Source organism: Aythya marila (genome assembly GCF_965140915.1).
Source record: "Aythya marila genome assembly, chromosome: Z".
In the NCBI taxonomy this organism is placed as follows: Eukaryota; Metazoa; Chordata; class Aves; order Anseriformes; family Anatidae; genus Aythya; species Aythya marila.
Window position 1 is genome coordinate 20,109,155 of NC_139080.1, and position 24,057 is coordinate 20,133,211.

Below are 24,057 nucleotides of genomic sequence, written 5' to 3' on the forward strand. Positions count from 1 at the left end.
GCCTTATTGGGGAGAGTGCCAGAGCTCCTCCCAGACAGTGAGAGTGGGAAAGGGCTCCTGATGTGATGATCCTATCCCCTGGAAAGATGGGAATGGCAGACCTGCCTCTTTCCATCCCAGTCTGTGATGGGGGGAAGCTGTTCCATACCTTCCCACATCATAGGAAGGGGACTGAGGGAACAACATTCTCCATTGCCTCATTTACAAAAGGAAAAAGGAGAGCCAGCCTTCCTGCCCAGAGGTGGCCAGGCAACCAACACACTCATCTGCAAATAAAGGGCAGGAGTTTAATTGTGGGCACTGTGTGTTTTTGAACACACCTCAAAACTCACAGCTGCTCCTCTGACATTCTACCTTACCAAATAGTTTAAGAAACCGAGAAAGTTTTAGAACAGATAACCTGGACTCCACCCCAGGTCCTATCACTACCATGCAGCCTCTGATAATTTAATTTAGCTAATGAGCTTCGGAAGAATCACGTTGGACACAGAGATGGGAGAGTTTTTAGGATCAACCAGTGAAATAAACAAGACAGTAGCTTCAAAAATTAAAAACGTTTTGGTAGTGGTTTTTTTTTTTGTTGGTTTTTTTTTTTTTTTTCCTGGCAGTACTGTGCACTCCAATTAATTGCATCCTTCTTGCTGAAACCAGAACATCAGACGTACAACGTGTTCCCTGAACTTGCTGGAAAAAATATTAACATGGTCCCCTCTAGAGTATTAGAGTATTTTCATTAAGTTGATTCTGTGCTGTCAGTGTATGTGGCTTACTACATAATAAAAAAATCAAGGAAATTAGCTCCTATAGGGATTGTATATGCCCTTGGAGGTCTCTGGGTCCAAACAGTAGTATGTGGATTACAGCTGGCTCTAAAAGCTCATATTCTTGAGAGATATACTTACTCTATGAACATATCTTAATCTAGAATGTTTGTTTGTCATCCTTGCTGTCTGTGGGTAAGAATATACTAGAGACTATTCTGAGATAGATTAATGCTTGTTCTGGACATATGAAAGTTATTAAAAAGTGATCCTTTGGAGATAATATTCAGAGTGAATCCTCTGGTATACAAATCAGTGGATACAACCTGAAATGTATCAAGATCAGGTACAACAAGTGGCAGGTTTAGGTCCTGTAGCAGTTCCTGCATTGTACAATGCAGTGTTACCCAGGAGTAGCTGAGCTAAGTCTGTTAGGGAAAAATACATCATGGGGCATGGCAGCCCCAGAGAGGCGAGGCTGCTGCAGCTCCATGCTCCAACTGGCAGTGTGTCTGAAGATGCCTTTCCAGCCGGCACATAAACACAGAGCACATGTATATCCCATATATATACGTGTACATATATATACACATGGTTGGTCACCCAGACTCACAGACAGACATGCAGAGTATTCACATGAACACAAACAGCACCAACAGGCTCATCCTGTTACCATCCCTGGCAAATCAGGATGGACATCCACTAGCAAGAATATGTATAAGTATACAAATATATTCATACACATGTATATGGTGTGGATCCACATATACGGTGGGGCACTGACACTCAGACTGCCCAGTAGCTGCTCCTAGTTGCTGGTGTCCCCAGTTGCTGGCACCCAGACATAAAAGTCTCTCATGCCACAGCCCCACTCCAGCTGCAGGTACAAAACATCTGATGTACACAGGTGCACACACACAGAGAGGCACACACACAGCTGTCCAGGACTCCCCTAGGCACTAGTAGCCAACTCCCCCTTGCTCTTGCCCTTAGAGACTCCCCCTGCTCACAGGCCACTTCACCTACTCACCATCTAGGCTTGCTCAAACTTTGCCAGTGTGCATGCAATCCCTCACACACCTCTACTCACTCTGTTTGCTGCAGCATCACCAGACAAGGGTACCAGACAGCCAGCTCAGCACATCACAGACCTATTTTTTTTAGCTCTTATGCTTCTATTTTGCCACACTTTTTCAAGCCCAGATCACTTTATTCCTTCCCTTTTCCTGCCTTCAATTCCTCCTCTCAACATGCTATAATGTTCTATGCAATCCTGAAATGCTCATCCTCTGCATCCTATCATGTGTACTGTAACCCATGGACAGTAACCCCACCAAGCCCAAAACCTTGTTGACCCATAGTGATGAGTGTCAGGTCTGGACCATTGGGCCTCCTGGGGCAGTCCTGGGAAGGGCTCAGAACTGGTGTTCCTCCTTCTGAGTCCTTAGTTTGGGTTTCCACCTGTTTTGTGCCCCTGTCCTCCTCTGGGCTTGTGTATGTGGACATTTGACAGACTGATGGCTCTTGTGATAGACCTGGGAGCAGCTAAGGCCAGGATATGATTTGGGTTCCTTAATCTGCCATTGTCTGTCTGTGCTACTTTGTGAATGTGCAGATGAGCTTTTATCACATAATTTAACATGAAGAGGTCAGCCTGTTACAACAGTAACATCACAGCAGTGCTACCCACACTACTCTGTGCTAGTGACCAGCATCGCAGCTATGTGGATAGCTGGGGCTGTGTATTTCTGAACTGCACTCCATCACCCTGTGCAAATACGCCCTGTATGCTGCCTGCACACACACACATGCAGACACACAGACACACGCTCACACACACCCCAGTGCTACAGGAACAGCTATTTGAAGCTCTTGTATGTTCAGAGGTGGGGGAATACAATGGGTTTCTGCATTTAGTTTAGTTTAGTTTAGTTTAGTTTAGTTTAGTTTAGTTTAGTTTAGTTTAGTTTAGTTTACTTTAGTTATTTTGTGGCTGGTTTCAGTCTCCCTACCAAGTTCTTTATTCAGTTGATTATTTTGCAGAGCTCAAGCAGAGTCTAACCTGAAAATAGACATAGGCCTTTGAGCTTATACCTGATCTTTTCCCGAAAGATAAAGTGTTGCAACACAGACCTTTTACCTACTGTTTCATCTCTGTCATGAAGGCATATTTCACTATGCTTTGTTACAGCTAGAAGTGAAATTTAATACTGTTTTTTTGGCTGACTTGGAGGGGGTTGTGCATGATAATGTGTCTTAATTCTATAACTGTGTTGACTATTTTAAACATGGTAATATTCACTTCAAAACCTGTGTGCTCATGAAAAATGAGGTAACAATGGACAACTTTGTCTAGGAAGCACTGCTTATATTCACTCCTTCAGTAAATGACAGAAATAGCAGCATTACAAAATCCTGTTATAATCTATTGTTCAAATAAGCAATATTTTCAGAAAAAAAATATCATGTGAAATAAGTATTATTATAAAGTAATTCCTAGGAGCAGGACAAGGTACAATGCCCGTACTGAAGAATTGTGCAAATGGAAATAGGCCAGTGTGAGTAGCTATTTCTTTAGGCTTTATTTTAAACAGATCAGGATAAAAAACCTGCCCTTTGAACGTTTTTTTTCACAGAATACTTCAGTCCATCAAACAGAACAAAAAACTTCCATCTGATCTTTGACAGACCTCTGCCATAACAATCCAAAATTCTTTCAGAGATTTATCAATGTAACTTTACAGTATTTTGAACTATTACTGCAAAACACAGTGCTGTTTTAAGATGAGAAAATAGCTTTGCTTTAGTTAACATTCAGCAAGTGCTCTTTTCTGACAGGGATTATGGCAGAATCACAGTACAGGGAGAATGAGTCCTGCGTTGATCACTGAAAGTAATGGATCATTGAACTCCTGCATTAATCTGCTCCTTTAGTGTCTATACATTATAAAAATTCAAGCATGTTGCAGATTGCCTGCCTACCATACTACTAGAATGTGAAAGATTTACAGGGTGAATTACCGTTGACATACACCAGGGCAGTCAGACTGAAGAACTGCTGTATTCAGCTTGCTGCAAACATCAACCATGTCTTTTCATATCTTCAGTCTTTCTGAGGCTAAAGTTCTTTACAAGGACAATGTTTTGGACAATTCAGAAGCTTTGGTCACTTGAAAGGCCATACATTTATGGAACAGCAAAATCTCTTTTTTAAATGACCCGTGTGTTGGCTTTTGTGGAGAATCGCGGGCAAAAAAAAATATCTATAGAAGCCATTAGTGGAAATATATGTCTAAAAGAAAACATAACCATGATAAGCCTATTGTACACATTGAATCCACACTCCTACTGATGTGGGGATATACTTCTCTGATTTATGCAGTCAGTCAGATGTATCCTAGCACTGCAGAGTCTTTCACAAAGCATAGGCGTTTTGAATGATTATCAAGGACAAGATCTCTTCTCTTGTTGGTTAAAAATCCCTACAACTAGAAGACGATACATTAGCAAACCAGATGTAAAAGTCTGAGAACAAAATAAGTGGCTTTGGTAATGAGGAACATTTGAATGCACAGGATCATAATACATAGAATGTATAACATAGTTCATAAAATATAGAATAAAAAATCACAGCTGCAGTAAAATGAAGGGTCTTACATTCTTTATCAAAGAAATTCAGGTAAGGCTAAATGGAACAGAAGTCTACAAACAAGGCTGAATGAATTTTGTTTACACTGGTGTAAAAATATTTTTTCATTCGTTAATTTCTTACATTTCACCTGTGCAGATGTGGTGGTTTCACAATGATGGGCAGCTAAGCTCCACCACGCCACTCTCTCATGCCCCCTCATGAAAAGAAAAGGCAGAGAAAATATTAAAATATTCTAGAATATGCAGTTAATTCTTTCATTGAAATGTAATACTTTATACATTTGCTTTTGAAACTACTTCAATTTCCTGCTGTCATAAGGGATAGGGATTGTCACCAAATAATGGGTGATCAAATCTAAGATATTGAGTCCTTAGTGGACTGACAGCCTCTGACATTTGAGTTACTAGCATTTGCAAAGTTACTATGGTGACAAATGTAACTCTCATTAAAAAAATAATAATAATCCTCTTTTGCTTAATCATGATTTTCCAAAGAACTCAGCATGGTTCCATAAGTACATTCCTGCCAAAATGGATGCATGGTGCCCTTTTTTCCAAGAAATTGTATCTTTACTGAAGTGTAAGTGTAAAGGGAAGTCTGACCTCTGCTTTGGTCATAGTATCCTATGATAGCTCACTCAAATTACTGTAATTTTTAACAGATTTAAAACAGCACAGTGTTCATATCTTAAAAGAAAGACCAGAGTATATTCAGCTTCTTTTTGATCATTCTGGTGAAGTAGAACAACCCTAAAGTCACTGTGATCCTTCCTTTTAAAATTCCCACGCCCTGAAAAGTAGACCCATCACATGTAGCTTAAAGGTGAGCTGCAGCAGGCTGCTTTGACTCATGCCACAGGGCATTGGCACTGGAGCCAGGTATATAAAGATGACCTGAAGTAGTTTCTGTCTATATCCATCTCTCTGGTCCCATGATAAGCAAAGACAGCTGGGAAGATATGATCCATATTCTCTTTCATGGTGTCAGTCTACACCATGGTCTTTTTTTGTGTTTGAAGCATTCTGCCATGACTATGTAGAGATAAATTGTTATGTGTTATGAGAGGGGGGCACTAGTGAATGTATCACCCACATGGATCATTTTTGCAAATGGTTAGGAAACCGATTTTTAAAGCTATTAAATCTTCTCTTACAGAGACCGAGAGCTCTGATACAGACCAAGTATCCCACATGTGTAGTTAAGTAGGCTGGTTTCTATTCCAATGTAGTTTTCCTAGGTACCCTGTATTGTCCAATTGACTCTCCATTGATCGTAAAGGAAGAGAAGAGATATCAGCATCCTACCAAGCACTTGAGTCAGAGCCTAAAGCCAGGCATACATAGTCAAGACAAAGACAAAGACAACATGCTTAGAGTAAGCTTATTGCACTTTGTGCTACATTCAAGGGCAGGTACTGCTCTCTGTTGGAAGATGCTGACAGCAGCATCCTTCTTGGCTAAGCCTGAAGCCAGGGCATGGAATTTTCCTTCCTACAGAGCAGGCCCAAGTACTAGCAGAGTACTATGTAGAGAGGTGCTACAAGCATACTCCTAAGCTGCCCTTTGGTGTATCATATTCAAATTGCAGAAGAGAGTTTTGTAGGGTGAGCTCTTTCACCATCAGCACTCAACATCCTCATAGTGTTCCAAGGCCTAAGATACTCTTATTCAGCTGTAGTCAAGACTAGGGCTTGAATAATTTAAATGGAAGGAAAACTAAAGTTCATTCTCAGCCTCTGACCATGGTTTAATGTACAAAATACATGTAAATGTTGCTGTCTTCCTGGTATATCAAAGAGCTGTAGTGGAACGTGCTGGAGAGAAACAACAGAAGGGAGACAGAACGGCTTTGAAGTTTTGCTGATAAATTTAGATCCTAATTTTAAAAGGTGAAAGATAAGATATGAATAAGCTGTTGATTTTGTTTCAAAGCTCTGGTTTTAGATGATAAATTTTGCATTAAAACGTGAAAGTACTTTTTTTAATTGTGTGGGAGAAAGTGTCACAGCTTATTTCTAAAAATACAGAAAGAATGTTGATGGCAGGAGAAAATGCTGAAAGATTGTCTTGTTTTAACAAACAAAAGTAAGACCGATGCTGACATTACCCCTGTAACAATAATTCCTGAAGATAATCCTTAGTTTCTTGGAAATCTAGAATTAAACAGAATCACGTTACCCTACATGTCAAAATCACTATTGTCTTTGTTTGCTGTGTTACAATTCTGTTTGAAAATGATTTAAGGGGAATTTTTGCTTTGCTTTGACTTCCATTTTTCTCTCTGTCTTTCTTTTAAGGTCAACTCAAATCAAAACATACTCTTGGGATAATGCCCAGGTTATTTTGGTTGGTAACAAGTGTGACATGGAAGATGAGCGAGTAATCTTCACCGAGAGAGGCAAACATTTAGCAGAGCAACTTGGTAAGAAAAAAAAATGCCAAAAGCTGTATGATTGCTTGTACAACTGCATGAACTAATCTCATTAATCACTACTTGTAATGAAATGTTCATGAGACACTCACTGTAAAGAAATACAAACATACAATGCCTCCTTTTTGTTTCTGTAGACTGAAGTCTAAACCATCCATGTTGGTATCACTAAAACTTTAACATCATTAGATATTAAACATCTGTCTGTAGATGAACTTATGCAGAGTTGTGACGTGTCTTTTAATTTGTCCGTAAGACCAGTGCTGGCTCAGAGGCTTAGACATATCTAATACATTTCTTACGCTGCTTTTTAGATAGGAAGTATGTTATGGACTTTGTGGTAAACAGAGAAAGATTCTGTATGTGCCTGTGAATACATACAATACATGTATCTGCAGGTATATGCAGATGTGCGTATACCATATGCAGATGTGTTCTAGTGAAGGAAAAATAAATAAAACAAAATAAACAACAAAAAACAAAACTAGACAAAAAAGGAGAGAGGAGAAATTTTGTTCAAAATGTGAGCTAGAATTTCAAGAACTTGAATATTTGGGTTGTGATTTCCACTGCTAATAATCCAAAACAGAAAGACACCAATGCCCAACTCCCAGTGCTGTCACTTCACTTACGGAACACATAGGTAAGTTACACAGGTGTGTAAATAAGATGAACTTCTGTTTCACAGAGCCTCGCTCTAGCAGGCAAATGTTGTCCCTGCAGAAATTTACAGAGCTGTGAAAACCTCTGATTTTCCTGTTTCTGCCCAGCAGTGATATTCTTCAGTATTATGAGATGTTTGGGGGTGACCCCAGCCATACTGCAATGGAAAAGTTCCACAGCATCACAACAGTACTGCCCAGCCCATTTTTTCTCTGAATTTGCTAATCTCTTTGCTGATTTGCTAAGCATGCCCAACAGTTGTGGAAATTAAAACCTGGAATCACTGCAGGCTAATTTCCATGGTGTAGTGGACACTAGATTATTATTATTATTATTTAAACTGACTATGGTAAAGGCACAGGGTAGCTTCTTTTGAGTGATGTGCGTAACTCAGATATCCTAATTACTATTATATGGGTATTTTGGGGAGAAGGTATTTTAAGAATGCTTGCATAGGAGCCAGCAAAAGAAGGTGATGTTTCACCTTTTTTGGCTGTAATCCCATGCTGTTTATTTTAAACATGTATTTTCATAGCTTGCTGACCTCATTTTTAAAAAAATATTTTTCCTAGTTCTACAGTTGTTTGTCCTGGCAAATAATTTCATCAGAATGACAAACCTTCCTATCCTGTCTGTCTAAGTAAGCATATGAGCAAAAGCACACCTCATAAATATCCTTTAAAAATTACCATAAATTAGTCCTTGAAAGGTGGCAGAAAAGATTTAACAGCAGGATGAGGAAGTCAAGACAAAATGCTGACGTTTGTGAAGAACTCAGTTTTTAACTGAGTTTTTAAACAGTTTTAACTGTTTGCAATAAAATCAAAAAGGTTGCCATAGCATGCTACTTTAACAGGTGGTACCTTTCTTTGCAGAAATACCTGTCACACTGTATGTATTGTAGATATGTATATATATGTTGTTCACTTTGTGATCATTTCTAATATTTATTTTTTTTATTTATTCATTTTAATAGGCTCTAGAAAAGTGTGTTCAATGGTGAAAGTGATCCAAAAACTGTATCTGTATATTTTACCCCAAATTTTGACCAGGCACTAAAATGTCTGACACTCAGTAAGACTGCAATGTCAAATTTGAAGATTTATTTAAAGTCATATAACTAATCTGAATTGCTAATCCTCAAAGCATTTCTCTATAGAAAGATTAATGCAGTGAGTTGACAAGCAATCCCCAAGGTCATGAATTTAGCAAGACGAGAAGGACGTTTGCATGGTAGACAGTCAAGAACCCTCAGCTGTAATAAACAATGCCAGGAAAAGAAAGGAAGGAAGGAAGGAAGGAAGGAAGGAAGGAAGGAAGGAAGGAAGGAAGGAAGGAAGGAAGGAAGGAAGGAAGGAAGGAAGGACAAGAAAGGAGAAAAGAAAAGAGAAGAAAAGAAAAGAGAAGAAAAGAAAAGAGAAGAGAAGAAAAGAGAAGAAAAGAGAAGAAAAGAGAAGAAAAGAGAAGAGAAGAAAGGAAAGGAAAGGAAAGGAAAGGAAAGGAAAGGAAAGGAAAGGAAAGGAAAGGAAAGGAAAGGAAAGGAAAGGAAAGGAAAGGAAAGGAAAGGAAAGGAAAGGAAAGGAAAGGAAAGGAAAGGAAAGGAAAGGAAAGGAAAGGAAAGGAAAGGAAAGGAAAGGAAAGGAAAGGAAAGGAAAGGAAAGGAAAGGAAAGGAAAGGAAAGGAAAGGAAAGGAAAGGAAAGGAAAGGAAAGGAAAGGAAAGAAAAAAGTAGTGAGATAGATATCAAAACTATTGTTTCAGGATTTAAAGCAAACTCTAACTCCTGGGATATAGAATTCACTCTTCATGCAAGTAGATTATGCTGTATTCCCATCTTGATCTACTCTGAGGTTTTCTATTTTCAGATATATGTCCTGTGACTATCTCAAAGGCAGAATGTCATGACATTGTGCTGCATATATTGTGTCTGTGGTCCAGTATTCACTGTACTCAAACTGCACAGACAAATGTTTGCATGTTTTCTGTACATTTGAAATCATTTCTTAAATCTGCCTAGTTACTGGGAGATGGGGTTTGGAAAAGCAGAAGAATGAGTTTCACTGAACTGTAGTAAGTACACAGGCAATATGGGCTAGTTTGAAGGGCACTGAGTTGTATCATATTCAGGAATGTCTTTTCTTTGCCAGTCAGTTGATAACTTCTATTGCAGACATGTTTCAAAAATAATCATATATATTTTTGTGTCCTGTGAGAAATTTTAAGACTGAACCCTCTGTATGGTGTGGTCTGTACTGTTGATTACAGCCACAGTTATAAACAAACACAATACATGGAAGTCCCGTATAAAAAACTTATTTTAAAACAGTCTGTTTTCAAATCAGGCTTGATTTTGAGCTGTGTTTCATGTGCAGTCCTCTCAAAAAATGAATACATATACTTTGGGCCAGGTTTTCAAAAGGTCAGAAAAAAAAATAAAATAAGTGTGTGCTTAACCCTCTGGCAAACATAGTTAAGAACCTCAATTTCTGTTGGAAAATTGGGACACTTTTGTGGCTGCTGAATTCCTTGCTGAACAAAATTATATTAAGGAAGTGTAATCAGTCATTTCCTCATGTGTTATTACTGACTTATTTCTCAAGCGTAACCCCCAAATAAGTGTTTTAGACCAACCACCATAGGTCTGGTTACCTGTAATACCCTGGCTAAACTAGTCACGTATCCCATGTTAGCTCAGAGTAGCTCCTCTCAAAGTGCTAATGGGAGTTCTGAAGAGAAATAAGGAATTGCTAGCAAAACCAGATTTCTAAAAATTATTTGTGAGAAATTTTCTGAACGGATCTGACCATGAAGGCAAATGAACAGAATGTTTATGAAATCAGAATTTGTCTTATTTCCATTTACATATTTTAAAACTCATTGTTAATGAGATAGAGCACGACAATTCCCATATCACCACGGATCATAGCTTCAAGCTGCTTACAACCTTATCTATGGTAATGCATAATGGAAGTAGGTGCCTTGTGAAAGGTATAAAAGGGGAAGCAAACAGTGATACTTTCCCAGACTGGAGCAAATTGTGTTCAGGGGTCTCATGAGCCAAAAGCAGTATCTTTCATAGAATCAGAGAATTACTCAGGTTGGAAAAGACCTCTAAGATCATCTAGTCCAACCTTTAACCTAAAGCCCACCACTAAACCATGCTACTAAGTTCTACATCTACACATTTCTTGAAGACCACCAGGGATGGTGAAACAACCACTTCTTTGGGCACCCTATTCCAGTGCCACAAAACCCTTTCTGTAAAGAAATTTCTCCTAATATCCAGTCTAAACCTCCCTTGATGCAACTTGAGTCTGTTTATCCTCATCTTTATCTCTTGGTGCTTGGGAGAAGAGCCTGATCCACACCTTGCTACTACCTCCTTTAAAGTAAATTGAGGTCTCCCCCAAGCCTGCTTTTCTCCAGGTTAAGCAATCCCAGCTCTCTCAGCTGCTTGTTCACCAGACTTGTTCACCAGACCAGTCACCAGCCTCATTGACCTTCTTTGGACAAGTTCCAGCACCTCTGTGTCCTTCTTGTAGTGAGACTTTCATGACTATATGAAAGTCCTTTCATGACTCTTTTCCATGGACTTGTCCAATGATCTCTTTAAAATCATATAAAATCTTTCTGTCCACAGCATTCTATAAATGTACACAGTTAATCAAAGCTTTCTGCCTTGGCTTTGAATTGGCCACTTGCTAGATTGACCTGATGTTTCTTAACTGTAATGTTTTGAGAAACAGTGAAAAATTGTCTCATTACCTGCACTGTACCTCTGTCATATCCCTCCTTTTTCTCAAGGCTGAAATTCTCAAGCTATTTCATTGTTCCAGATACAAAAAGCATTACACTCCTTAGTCATTTCTTGTCACCCTATTTAGTACTCTTTGTAAGCAATACATCCTTTTTTTGGAGAAATCAGTTCATATTAGCATCATTTAAAAAGTAATATTAGAATGAGATGAAGACAGACAGGATCAAATAAATTTGTCTGAGTCATGCACGTCTACCTCACAGTTATCATACCAAGAAAATATAGAAACGTGACAAATCAGCCAGTACATAAAAACTAATCTAGTGTTAATATAGATTTAGGGATCACAATAATCACATTGAGACTATTTTATTGACTAATCACTTCAAAAAGAAGGGGGTGAGGAACATAATGTTTATGCCATTTTCTTACTTCATGAATGTTCACTCCAAGTACTATGTGGATTTGCTATTGAGTAAAACCCCAACATAGTCAACACTTACATGCATTAAGCATTTCGGTAGAACAGGCTTGAAATTTCTTGAAAAAAAAAATAAAATGCTTGCAAATTTACCAGCTGTTACTCACACAGCTTTTTTGATACATTGATCTCACGCACCTCAACTGAGTTCAAAGCTTCATAAAAGTTTGGTGTCACTTTTCAGAACAGAAATGAAAAGAATGACTCACAGATGGCATGAATTTCTTGGTTCTTTTTATTTGTAGTCTGTATGATATATTGTGATCTACTTTCTGGCAAAAGCTTAGCAGGCAGAGGTGTGTGCAGAGCTTTGAATAGACACTGAGTAACTGCACACAAAAATGGAAGGTTGCATATGTAGTTTTACATATGCTTTCCTCATTTACTTATTCCATTTTGCTGTGCCTGCAAATTGGGTAAATAATTTTGTATATATTCTTGCCTTTGATTGTTTATTTGCTTCTGTACAGTTTTTTGTTTTGTTTTGTTTTCTGTGTATCCTATTTAAGCACTCATTAGTTTTTAATTGCAAGTTCTGTCATTAGAAGGTAAAATGTATTGTCAAGGCCACAGCCTCTAAGATTACTGCAGCAGTACAATCCTGCCCACAGGTCCAAGCCACGCCACCTGTGCTCATGCTGCAGCAGATACTAGGGGGATACAGCACGATCAGTCTCCAGTGTCTGGCCACCTCTGCTGTAAGGTCCTGTCTGTTCTATCCACTTTTTTGGCTTAGTTTGGTTAAGACTGTGGGAAATTGAGCTGTTGTACCACAGAAATGTTGATGTCCTGCTAAAATCCACTTCTGGCTGCATGTTCTGTCAACCAGTTTTCAGGGCAGTGCACCTTCCCCCAGAGTTTCTGTGCCTCCATGTTTCTTGCATCCTGCCACCCAGGATCACCCACAACTGGGGAGCACCCAGCACTTGTGACCATGCCTTAGGATAGACTCAGCTGCTTTGTAGATGTATCCTAGCACACCATCTCTTTCAGAGGCCACCAAAACAAAATCAAATGGGTTGTAAGTGAGCTCTTGCATTCCCTCCTGCAAAGGCAGGCAGAAGCCAGCCTCATGCTGAATTCTGGGTGCCCAGGTGTGCTGGTGAGATGGGCAGGGACACGATCAGTTTCTGAATCCTGTCATGGCTTCAACACAAGACACCAGGTCTTGCTTCAGGACTGGGGTGAACCTACTTGCCTGCAGGAATTTGGGGTGTAAGCACCATGAGTTCTGGCGGTATTAAGCATCTATGAGTTTAGGCAATAACTAAAGAGGGGCTTCTAGTGCTCCAATTTTGACATCTAAATCAGGAATCAAGTGGGACTTGGCACCTCAGCACATGGCTTACTAGAACAGCAAGTTCTGTTTTGCCTCCATGTCTGGATGGAGGCCATGGTGAAGAAGGCTAACTTTGCATTAAAAATGAAAATAATTGGTTTGTGCAGTAACATGCCTCTTTCCTATTTCCACCCTTCACTGTTTTTTAGCTCTGTTTAAAAGGCAAATGTTAGTGCCAGAGGAAGGAAACAGACAGCACTGGAAAACACCAGGCTTCTTTTAGTTAAAGCACACACACGGGGTATGGGCGAAGCAATTGAAGTCTCAGAAGCACCTGTCCCCAGGATGTTTTTCTACAGGGGGAAATGCCAGCCTGCTGTTGCTTTGATAGACTCCAAGGTGCATTACTTAATGACAAAGAGAAGCAAGGGATCGTGCTTGCTCACCAGAAGTCTCATGTGAACAAGCAAACAAAAATTCTTTGCCACAAATGTAATTTATCTCCCAAATGCACTCTTTCAAAAGGTATCTGGAAGTCACAATCAAAGTCACCGCTCTTTGCTGAGATAGTAATAGCAAAGTCCTCTTCAGGGTGTTAATGTTTTTTTAATACTTTTCTTAAAATATTTTAGCCCTTGAGCTTGTTTGGAGAGCACATGTCCCATCCAACTGGCCTGCAAAGCAGACCACAAGAGTAGGTAGATCTCCTGGCATAGCTGCAGTTGCAGAAGATGCTTTGAAGAACATTAATGGTCACCAGCTACTTTCATCCCCATTCCCTGGGAGAGGTGACCTTTGCAGTGATGCCACTTCTGTCTGTCTTGCTCTTTGAGAGAGAGGTGGAGGTCTCTAGAATATCAGAAGTGCTGAGGAAGGGGAGAGCTGAGCAGAGAAGGAAGGTCTTGCAGTTGTCTTGATTGACAGCCTATAATGTGAATGAAAACTTTTATTAGGTACTATTCACAGCAGGTGTGAAGATAAGTGCCTGCCACTGCCCTCTCAGAGCCAACCACAGAATGCAAACCCAGGAAAACAAGGCACCATTAGCTCCTCTCCTTTATGCAGTATGACGTTGTTAAATGATTAATTCCTATGGCTTCCTGGACTTTGCCAGTCCTATGCTGCTAAGCTACAAAGTGAACAGCTTCCTTCAGTCACTTTTTGCTCAGCCATCACAGTGCTGTATTACTCCTGAAAATATTGGGTTGGACAGGCCACTGGAAAGAGCAGCACTAAGGAGCACAGCTCAAGCTTGTCTACAAGCAAGGATAGCTATCAAAGGAATGCAGCCTTGAGGACATCTGTTAAACACAGCATAACATCAGGGAAGAGAAATAAAATTGTCTTGGTTATAGACAAACACTGTGAAACCAGAAGGTCTTCCTGATCAACTGGTGAAATGTCAACATAGCTCTTGCCTGTATTGGCTGTAGAATTGCACTTAAAATGGGTTAGCTAGCATGTCCTCTTGATGTCAGTTTTTCTCAGGAAGGTGAGAGGGTGCAGAATGTTCTTCTCTTTGCACACAGCTCTCCTTTCTGTTTTCTGTTGTGTTTTTTTTTTTCCTTATTTTTTTTTAAAGCAGACATAAACAAGTTTTAATGAGCTTTGATGAAGGCAGAGAAGGAAGAAAATCATGATTTCAGGCTGTTCATATGCTTACCAATGGCTAACTTAACAACTCTGTGTGCTCTGTAGCTCACCAGGTGAGCAACAACAGCATGACTGTCCTGGCTGATCCCTGCTGCTGTAGCATGCTGCAGGGGCTGCTGAGAGCTTGCCAGCTTTCTCTGAGTCAATACCAGAGGGGAGAGGAGAGATAAGGAAATGAGACAGAACAATGTACAGACAGCAAAAGGAAAAGTGAGTGAAACAACAACAAAGGGATTTAAATGATGCATCTTGCTGCATCTTCCGCACACACTGTTCTTATGGTCAGGCAGCACTTCGATATTTTGGATTTTCTCATTTTCTGCTCCATTCTGCCTTTCCTACCCATTTGCCTCTTGGGTCTTGCCAAATCTTTGTAGTTAACTGCTCTGCCCAGTCTCCTCCACTTCTGCAGTACAGATCATCATGGGTGGTTGGAACATGGTGTTCTTTGAGCTCTGCTGCCCTAAGCACCACCAGGGAGTTGCCTCACTTCAGCCTCATACTCACACAAAAAGTCTTTCTTCTCAGTTAATAACAAGCAGCAGGAATTAAAAAAAAAAAAAAAAAAAAAAATGAAGACAGTATTAAAAGGCATAGATCTGAAGCCATCAAACACAGGCATTTTAGAAGCACATGGTCTCTAAGCACTATTAGTGAAATATTTGAAAAATGAGTCAGGAGAAGAGGAAAGGTCACTGGGAAAAACATCTGCAAAATATTCCGTAACAAAATGAAAAGCAATCAAAATTCAGGAGGTTGTACATCTTTCCACTTTGTTCTGAAATATTTTTTCTAGACATACTCTGCTAGGTGAAAATGTCCCCTATCTCTTTGAAACTGTTCCACAGACATTCAGACACAGGGCTTCTGTTAAATAAATGAAATCTTTGCTTAAGGTAATACGTGGGAAATTAAATCTTTGTGCAGGATGAACAAGATCCTCTGTTGCAAGGGTCATAGAATCACAGAATCATTTAGGTTGGAAAAGATTTTCAAGATCACCAAGTCCAACCATCCACTTAACACTGCAAGTCCACTGCTAAAGCATGTCCCTAAGTGCCACATGCACACGTCTCAAATACCTTCAGGGATGGTGACTCCACCACTTCCCTGAGCAGCCCATTGCAATGCCTAAGCAGCCCGTCTGTCAAGAAATTCTTCCTGATACCGAATGGAAACCTCCCCTGGAGAACCTTAAGGCTGTTGTCTCACATCCTCTCACTTGTCACCTGAGAGAAGAGTCTGACATTCACCTTGCTACCACTCCCTTTCAGGTAGTTGTAGAGAACGATGAGGTGTCCCCCTCAGCCTCCTTTCCAGCAGATGAGACAACCCCAGTTCCCTCAGCCTCTCCTTCTAGGTCTTGTTTTCTAGGCCCTACAGAAGCTTTGCTGCTCTTCTCACAATGCGTTCCACCAACTCAATGTCCTTCTTTTAGTGAGGGGACCCAAAATGAACACAGTGCTCAAGGTGCCACCTGTCTCACCAGGACAGAGTACAGAGGGACAATCCCTTCCCTAGTTCTGCTGGCCAGACTGCTTCTGGTGCAGGCCAGGAGGCTGTTGGCTCTCTTGGCCAGCCGGACACACAGCTGTCTCATGTCCATCGGGCTGTTGACCAGCACCCCCTGGTCCTTTTCTACCAGACAACTTTCCAGCCACTGTTCCCTAGGCCTGTACAGCTGCAAGGGGTCGTTATGCCCCTAGTGTTGTACCCAGCATTTGGCCCTGCTGAATGCCATACAGCTGGACACAGCTCATCGATCTAGCTTATTGAGAGCCCTCTGCAGGGCCTTCCTAGCCTCAGCCAGATCCACAGTCCTGCCCAACCTGGTGTCATGGGCAAACTCAGAGAGGGTGCACTTGATCCCCTCATCCAGATGGTTGATGAAAATGTTAAACAAAACTGGTCTCAGTACTGAGCCCTGCAGTGGTGTCTTCATCTGCATTAGATGAGATTCGCAGAAGTGTTCTGCTGAATTCTTGTAATCCAGCTCATCCTATGGCACCTCTCCAGTACATGTCATAATCAGTTGGAAGTGATTATTTTAAAATGCGTGCAAAACATTTCTTGACTGGCTGAAAAAGGGAGTTCTGTGTGATCCTTTCTGCATCTGCAACAACAGTTTCTACAGACCATCTACAATTATCTTACCTTTGTGCAGCTGAATCCATTTTACAGTAGAAGCTGCCTGTGGGGAACCTACTGGAACAGCCATGTTCTCCACACAGGGTATTTATCAACACATGGAAGGGTGTTGATAAATACCCTGATAGTGCCTATCAGCTCACCTGTGCACAGCCCAGACTGTTCAGGGGAATCTCCAGGAGTGGCTGAAATTCCCACCTGTACAGTTCCTGTAAGGCACATATTTTCTTGTGGAAGAAGCTGGGAGTTTGATTACCTTGTCAACTTAGGTTTGATTACCTTGGTCACTGCATTGTTCCAAATCAGTGCATCATCTCATCTTTGTTGGGTATAGCTGGGGAGAGCCTCGATCACCCAGGAAATTGAGGACTAAGCAGATAGTGTGTACACAGGCAAAGCCTGATAACCAGCTATAGCACTACTGTAACAATAATTTCCTTCTTATATCAAAACCATAGCTGTAATATCTATTTTTACTTGAATTAATATTTTTGTGCTTGAACACCCTACAAGTCCCATTCTACTTCGATAAGGGGGACCTCTTCATTTTTCATGTTTTCCTGCAGTAAGGCCTTTTTGTGGTTGTGGTCTGTTCTCTTGATTCTGTCTGTGTTGCTATATTTCCTGAAGTTGGATTCCTGTCTTTGTGACACTTTTCCTTTCATTTTCTGCTTCCTCTGTCCAGATCTTGTCTACCCGTCTTACCTGCCATTTCATGATCATCTCTTGTGCTAGGTATTCTGTGTTCCTATCTTTAAAACCTGCTCTCCATAGAAATGTCTTAGAGATTCATTCTTATTCTTGTCATCTTCTCAAAGGCTTCAGTGATGCAACTCTCAAATATACCCCCATTGTCCCTCAACCCCTCTGCCCTCTTGTCCTGCTTGTATCCTCCTCCTTTCTCCTCTTTCTGTGTACACAGCCACCAACAGTGAGGGTAGAGTGCTTATGCTATCCCTTTCTTATGCATCATATCACTGTTACCCATACAATAAGGTTTATTTATTTATTTTTCTGCTTGAAAGACATTGTACATGGCAGGTAATGGAATATTTACCAAAACAACATCCTTGTTGGGGGTTAGGCAGATTTCAAGGCACTAAACCCCCTTTTTCACTTCATGTTCACCTTTCAACTCTGTTTACTTATTTGAGAAGAGCTGAAGCATGCAAACGATGGGCACAAATGATCGTGGGAGCTGACAGAACTAGATGGTGGTCAGGCTAGAGCTGTTATCTATGGAGTAATAATTATATTGTCACAGCTGTGCCTTGTTTTTTCTGTAAATACAGTGTGATGTTCTCAGCATCACAGGGAGTGGCTCCTGATTTTATGCCATTTTATTGAAGTTATCACCAATCCAAGCATTCTGGATTCAGCTCACACAAGCACAGCAAGCACCTGCTGCTGGTCAGGGCAGTCTAACTGCCACTGCTCAGGTTCCTCATATAGTCTGAGTGAGATAATGGCCTTCAGCCGTCCTCTTGGATTGCAGCGCAGCCGTATCCTTGAAATCAAATCTACTTCTTCGGAACAGCTGATTTTCTCCTTTTTCCTATGGAGCAGATGTTAACAGCTCTGGGAAGATCTGACTCTATTGCTGTGGTACAGAATCACAGCTGAGTTTCAACACAGAATACTGAAAACATGGAGGACCCTTTTTCCCCATTGCAGTCCCCAACAGATTTGAAAAGTTTTCTCCTGTATGGAGTGCTGCAGGATCACAGAAGCCACCACCAAGTGAGGTTACACTGGCTTCCACATTTTCCTTCCATTTTAGAGGAAAGGTGTTGTGTAAGCCCAGCTAAGGTACAACAAATGCTTTGAGACATTCAAACCACCTCCTGGTGTATGATTTCTGTATGTTGTGTTTTACCCACAGTTTTCCTGCTTTCCAGAGAAATGTAGAAAGGAAAAGTTTTCAAGCTAACATATCCTTATGCCTGGAAGATTATCTTAGCACTTCTTGCTGATATTATTAGAAGTTGTCTGACTAAATCCCTCTTACAGTGTTTGTACCTCCAGGGGTTTATTATTGAAACTATCAACAAGGACTAACTTTGGCCTGTGTTTAGCTCCTGTGCATCTAAATAATTTAGCACTTTGTGACATTTCAAAAAAAGTCACCTTATATAAATTAAAAATATGAAGAATATTCAGAACACAGAATTTGCATCTGTTATTGGCTCATGCTGAGTTATCTTGCCAAGTTAAATATAATTATCTTCTGTAGATCTATGCAAGTACTCAACCACTTACCTGGTTATAGGACTGTACATATGTGCATTATATCCTGTTTATCAAATATATGGAACTAATATTATCTAAGTAGCTGAATTTAAATTTCAAGTAGCCTTTGGAAATAGAGTAGCCCACACACAACATTAAAAAAAAAAAAAAAAAAGCTGTTTTCTGCCTTCCTGCCAAGAGTTTGAAGTTACTGACATTTTCTTACTAAACATGGTGGTAGCTGCACACTGCTTTTCAGCATTAATCAGAAGAAAACAAAATAGTTCAGCAAATGAAAAGCTTTTCTTACAGTAAAGATTTGCACTGTTAGATTTTTAGTGGATTAGATATTTTGTAAACTCTCTTAATATTGAAACCTGAGACAGTGGAAAGACAGAAGTAGGAGAAACTTCTGTATTACCAAGGAGTCCTCATGTGGGCAATGTGGCAACTATGAGATGAGATGGAGCATGGTGTGTGTGTGTGGTGGTTGGGGTGGTGTGTATGGGGGAACCTTAGTTAATAAATAAACAAGCAAACAAACAAAGAACAAAGAAATTGCAAAGAAATACAGAATAGACAAGACCCAGCACTGGCAGAAACCTCTGTCAGAAGGATTATAGGCTGACCAGCAAGTTGCAAAACCTGGAAGACGGCAGATGTGGTAGATAACACGGGACAAATCAGGGCAGAGAACAGAGCTTATGAAAGCTAGCTCTGATCCTTACAGACTTCTGTGTTCATGTTAGCTCTGACTGTTACCTTTGGGGAAAACTTTGGGAATGGATAGATAAAAGTCCTTCCATAGAAATGAATTAAAGACAAAAAAAAGAATAACAACAAAAGGTTTGTTTATTAGTGTAGTGTGTTAGCTGGGGGTCCATTTTTTGCCCCACAGTTTTAACCTTATCTCAGGTAAGTACCAAATAAAGCTTTGCTTGCCTTGTCTGCCTTTTTACCTTTTTGTTTCCCAATAGAGTCATCTGTTTTTGCACCACGTTAATGACACGATGGAAATGGCTTTTTCCAGTCGAATAACACTCAGAGGAACTTAATAGCTGGAGATGGAACAGTAGATTATTCCTTCACAATGGCTGCATATAGAGAGCATTTCTAAAATAATACTATTCTCAAATTGGTGTCAGTTTTTAGATGAAATTGTTTTAAAGTAGAATATGTTTAAGGGAATGTATTCAGGCCAGTCTTGATTTTATCTGACTTTGTATAAAGCAAATAACACTAATGTTACTCCAATTGTGGTACAATTTTAACTGCTCTTGCAAAATCACTTTTTTATATGTGTGCTCTCACATGCTTACTTTCCGTGTGTCACATCACTCTTCTTTGCCCGAGAGAAGTTTGTGTGCTTATTGGAGATAATGCAATATACATCAAACTTACAAGTGCTGTTTATTTTCTTAGGTTTTGAATTTTTTGAAGCAAGTGCCAAGGACAACATTAATGTCAAGCAGACGTTTGAGCGGCTTGTGGATATCATCTGCGACAAAATGTCAGAAAGCCTGGAGACAGATCCCACCATTGCTGCTGGCAAGCAGAACACACGACTAAAGGACACCCCTCCGCCACAGCAACCCAACTGTGGCTGTTAATGCAGCTATCAACAAAGGCAGCTCCAGTGCATTCTGTTGCCAACAGAGTATTTATGAATGGTCTATATGCCTTTATTTATACTGTCTTATTAATTTATTTGGGAGAAAAGTCTTTTATTCTACATCAGCAACTGGTTGAGTATGTGTATAGAAATGTTATTAGTTTGAAAGAATGATCCATTTTTAGCATCTGGCGTTTGCATGCAAGATGGCAATTATTTTCTCTTTTCTTTTTACTGTTTTACATTACACTTACTTCAGCTGGTGCCATGCCCTCAGACCATATTTGCCTAGAATTGACTTGCTTCATCAGTTTCAAATTTTAGAGTTGAATCCTTAGGGTAGTATGTAAGGTATTTTAGAATAAGCTTCCTGATGACATTTATATTTCCTCCTGACTGAAAATCAATTTAGAAATATCGCTTTAAAGAGCTAATCACTCATTCTGTCTGGATCATTTGTATAAGGTATACTTACTGGAGCATACTGCCTTGACAAATCTGGGCTCAGTAAGTTATACATCATGGCTGCTCAGAAATTGCAGAAGTTAGAAGGAACAAACTTCCAACCATCCTGGACCCCAAGCCATCAAACATCTCTTTGAGATTCCAACTGGATGTGGGTGTTCAGTGCAGGTCCTCAGAGATACCAGGTACTTGATCCTGTCTGGCTAGTTAATCCATTTACAATCCTGTGGGACCTGCATATCTATCTAACACCTTTCTGAAACTTTACTTAATTTCTCATTTCACCATACCCTGGTAGTATCTGTCCCAGTAGAGGAGAGCTGACCAGCTCTTTTCATTTCCACATGAATTAAAATATTAAACTCTCAGTACCGATATTACCCCTAAAAGAGCCAAATCCATTTTGCTCATTTTTTTGTAGCCAAAAACTGTCTTGTCATACTGCTGTCAAACCGACACACTTAAGCTTTCAGGAATTTCATCTCCCATTCAGTCACTCAGGTAGCCACCACCAAACTGGCTTCAAGTACCTTTATTTTGCTCAGACATACTGCAGAAGAGCTGCTGATGTCAGTGAGTTGGAGTTTGACCTCATTTTTACTTTGATGAGGGTATCTTTTTTTGACAAGGCAATCAGAAATTTCCAAAATTTTCAAAAGTTCTAGGAGTAATAAATATTATTTATTATGAAGTTAGTCTGAATATACCTATAAAATCAGGAAAAGGCTGTGAAATACACAACAAAAGGCAGGACAAAGCACACAAATTCTGTTTTTATGAAGTGTTAAAAATAGTCATATTTGACAATTTTAAAAAGTACTTTAGTAATTGGTTGGAGTTTCTTACATCTATGCCCTATAGTGCTTTGTACAGCTGCCTTATTTGGGTCACAGTGACATTTTTAAACTAAATTGCATAATTGAGAAAGCATTAACTGTTTTATTGTTCCTATTAGACAGGCTTTAGGACAAGGCTGACATTTCTCAGGCTGTCTGCAACAGGAAAAAATAGGAAGACAAAAAATGGAAAGTAACAAATGGTACTGAAAACTGCTTGAAACTGCAAAGAAATCCATCTATACGCTTTCATTTTTTCAAAGGTAATTTATATAAGCTCCTGAAAGACACAAAGGAAAATGGCCACTGTTATTTATTTATTTTTACTGGTTAAATAAACTACATAAACTTTGACATAGTGAAAATGACTTTCAAACAAGGCATATAGGCACATGCAAAATGGATATGCCACCAGGGGGCTACACTGGCTGCCTAATTCATATTAAAAGATGTTCTTTCTTTAGTCTAGGGTTTAAACCATGTCTGTACTGTTAACTAGCTTCCTTAAACACCTATTTTTCTAGTAGACAAAGAGGCTGAGCCTTCACATGCTGAATTTTACAAAGAAAAAGTAAAAACTACTTTCTTCTTTGGACCAGTGAGCAGTCAGCTAGAAGAGGCAGATGCTACCCCAACCGTAACCCTGCCTCTCTATGGGGATAACGCTTTTCTCTCTCCTGTCTAGGACAGCACACTGATAACTGTGTTGAGAGACTTTCAATGATACCTCTTCATCCAGTAGGTACCAGCTGCTTTGAAAAGAGAAGTGGTAAGAAACCAAGGGAGATTGCAGCCAGTTCTCTGCCCTAAGCTTTGTGCTTGCTGCAGAAAAGCAAGCAGGCAAGCCTTGAGATAACACTTACCTGCAGCCCTCAGCCCTTTAGAAAAGGTCTAGGCAAAGCAAGGTAAGGAGGAAGGAGGACATCACTACATCTTATAAAAGCTTGAGCATGTCCTGGATCATGCAGCACTGCTACACATGCAAATATTCAGCTTTGCTCTGGGATGCTGGCTTCAAAACAGCTATGTCCTGTGCACACTGTAACAAGGTAAAAAGCTCACAGGACACCTTGCTACAGCCACACCTTGATTGTACTCCATTGCAATGAATTCCAGACTCTCACTGCCTCTATGTGATGATGTAGTTTTTAGTCAGTGGTGGTAGTACATTATCAACATATATCTTTTTAAAGAAGTTGAGTGATAGATAAATTATTCTTTCCTTGTATGGGATGGATTATTTTGCTTTTCATTTTGCATCAAGGAACTGGTCAGAAGAGTAACAACAAAATCAGAGAGTAAGATTTTCTCCTTCCCTTTTCTGAGACAAATAAAATGCCAGGCTTCCAACATGTCTGATCTTCTGCATGGGATGGGAAGGATGGGGAAAGAAGGTGCCAGAGCTGCTCATGAGACTGCCAGCCATGTGTTGTGAGGAAAAGGCTCACCTGAAGTAGGAGTGCAGTCACTATAAGAACTCCTAGGATCTTTGTATTAACACTCAGACTTTGTCACAGAAATGCAAGACCAGCCACTAGATAAGAACTCCTAGGATCTTTGTACTGACACTCAGACTTTATAATAGAATTCAGAATTAGTCAGATTAATTAAAATTAATTTTTAATGTGTTCATATCAGATCCTTGGAGGTTTTCAAGACCAGACTGGATAAAATTCTGAGCAACCTGCTTTGACCTCTCAGTTGGCACTGGTTTGAGGAGGAGGTCATGCTGGATGATCTGCTGATGTCCCATCCAATCTGCTTCAGCCTACCAGCCCTTCCTCTGAAATTGGAAATGCCTATATGTTTGAATATAACTGTAGTGAACAATCAGGGTTACCTGTGGTTGGAAAAATAGGTTTTTATTTTCCATCCAGTGGAACAAATTGGCTTTTGAGAGGCATGATAATCTCAATACTTCACCTTCCTCAGTTGGGAACTGGCTATTGCAGAGGAAGAGACAGAAAGCCTTTGGGGAAGTAACTTACTATCCCATCCCCAGGCATTCTAAAATTTTAGTTTGAGTTCTGGGGGAACAAGCAGAAGTGGGATTTTCGTTCTGCTGACAATTATGGCTTGGCCTGTTTTATAG

The 24,057-nt window shown here is 40.0% G+C and overlaps 1 protein-coding gene across 1 annotated transcript in view; it reads left to right on the forward strand.

The window, feature by feature from the left end:
- RAB3C (RAB3C, member RAS oncogene family) overlaps positions 1–20,743 on the forward strand; it is a 135,884-nt gene extending 115,141 nt beyond the window's left edge. Inside the window, exons 4-5 of the mRNA XM_082782736.1 lie at positions 6,710–6,834; positions 20,475–20,743. Coding sequence (XP_082638862.1) covers positions 6,710–6,834; positions 20,475–20,662 — 313 coding nt within the window. The 3' untranslated portion in view covers positions 20,663–20,743. The remainder of the gene's footprint in view (positions 1–6,709; positions 6,835–20,474) is intronic.
- The last annotated feature ends 3,314 nt before the right edge of the window (positions 20,744–24,057 follow it).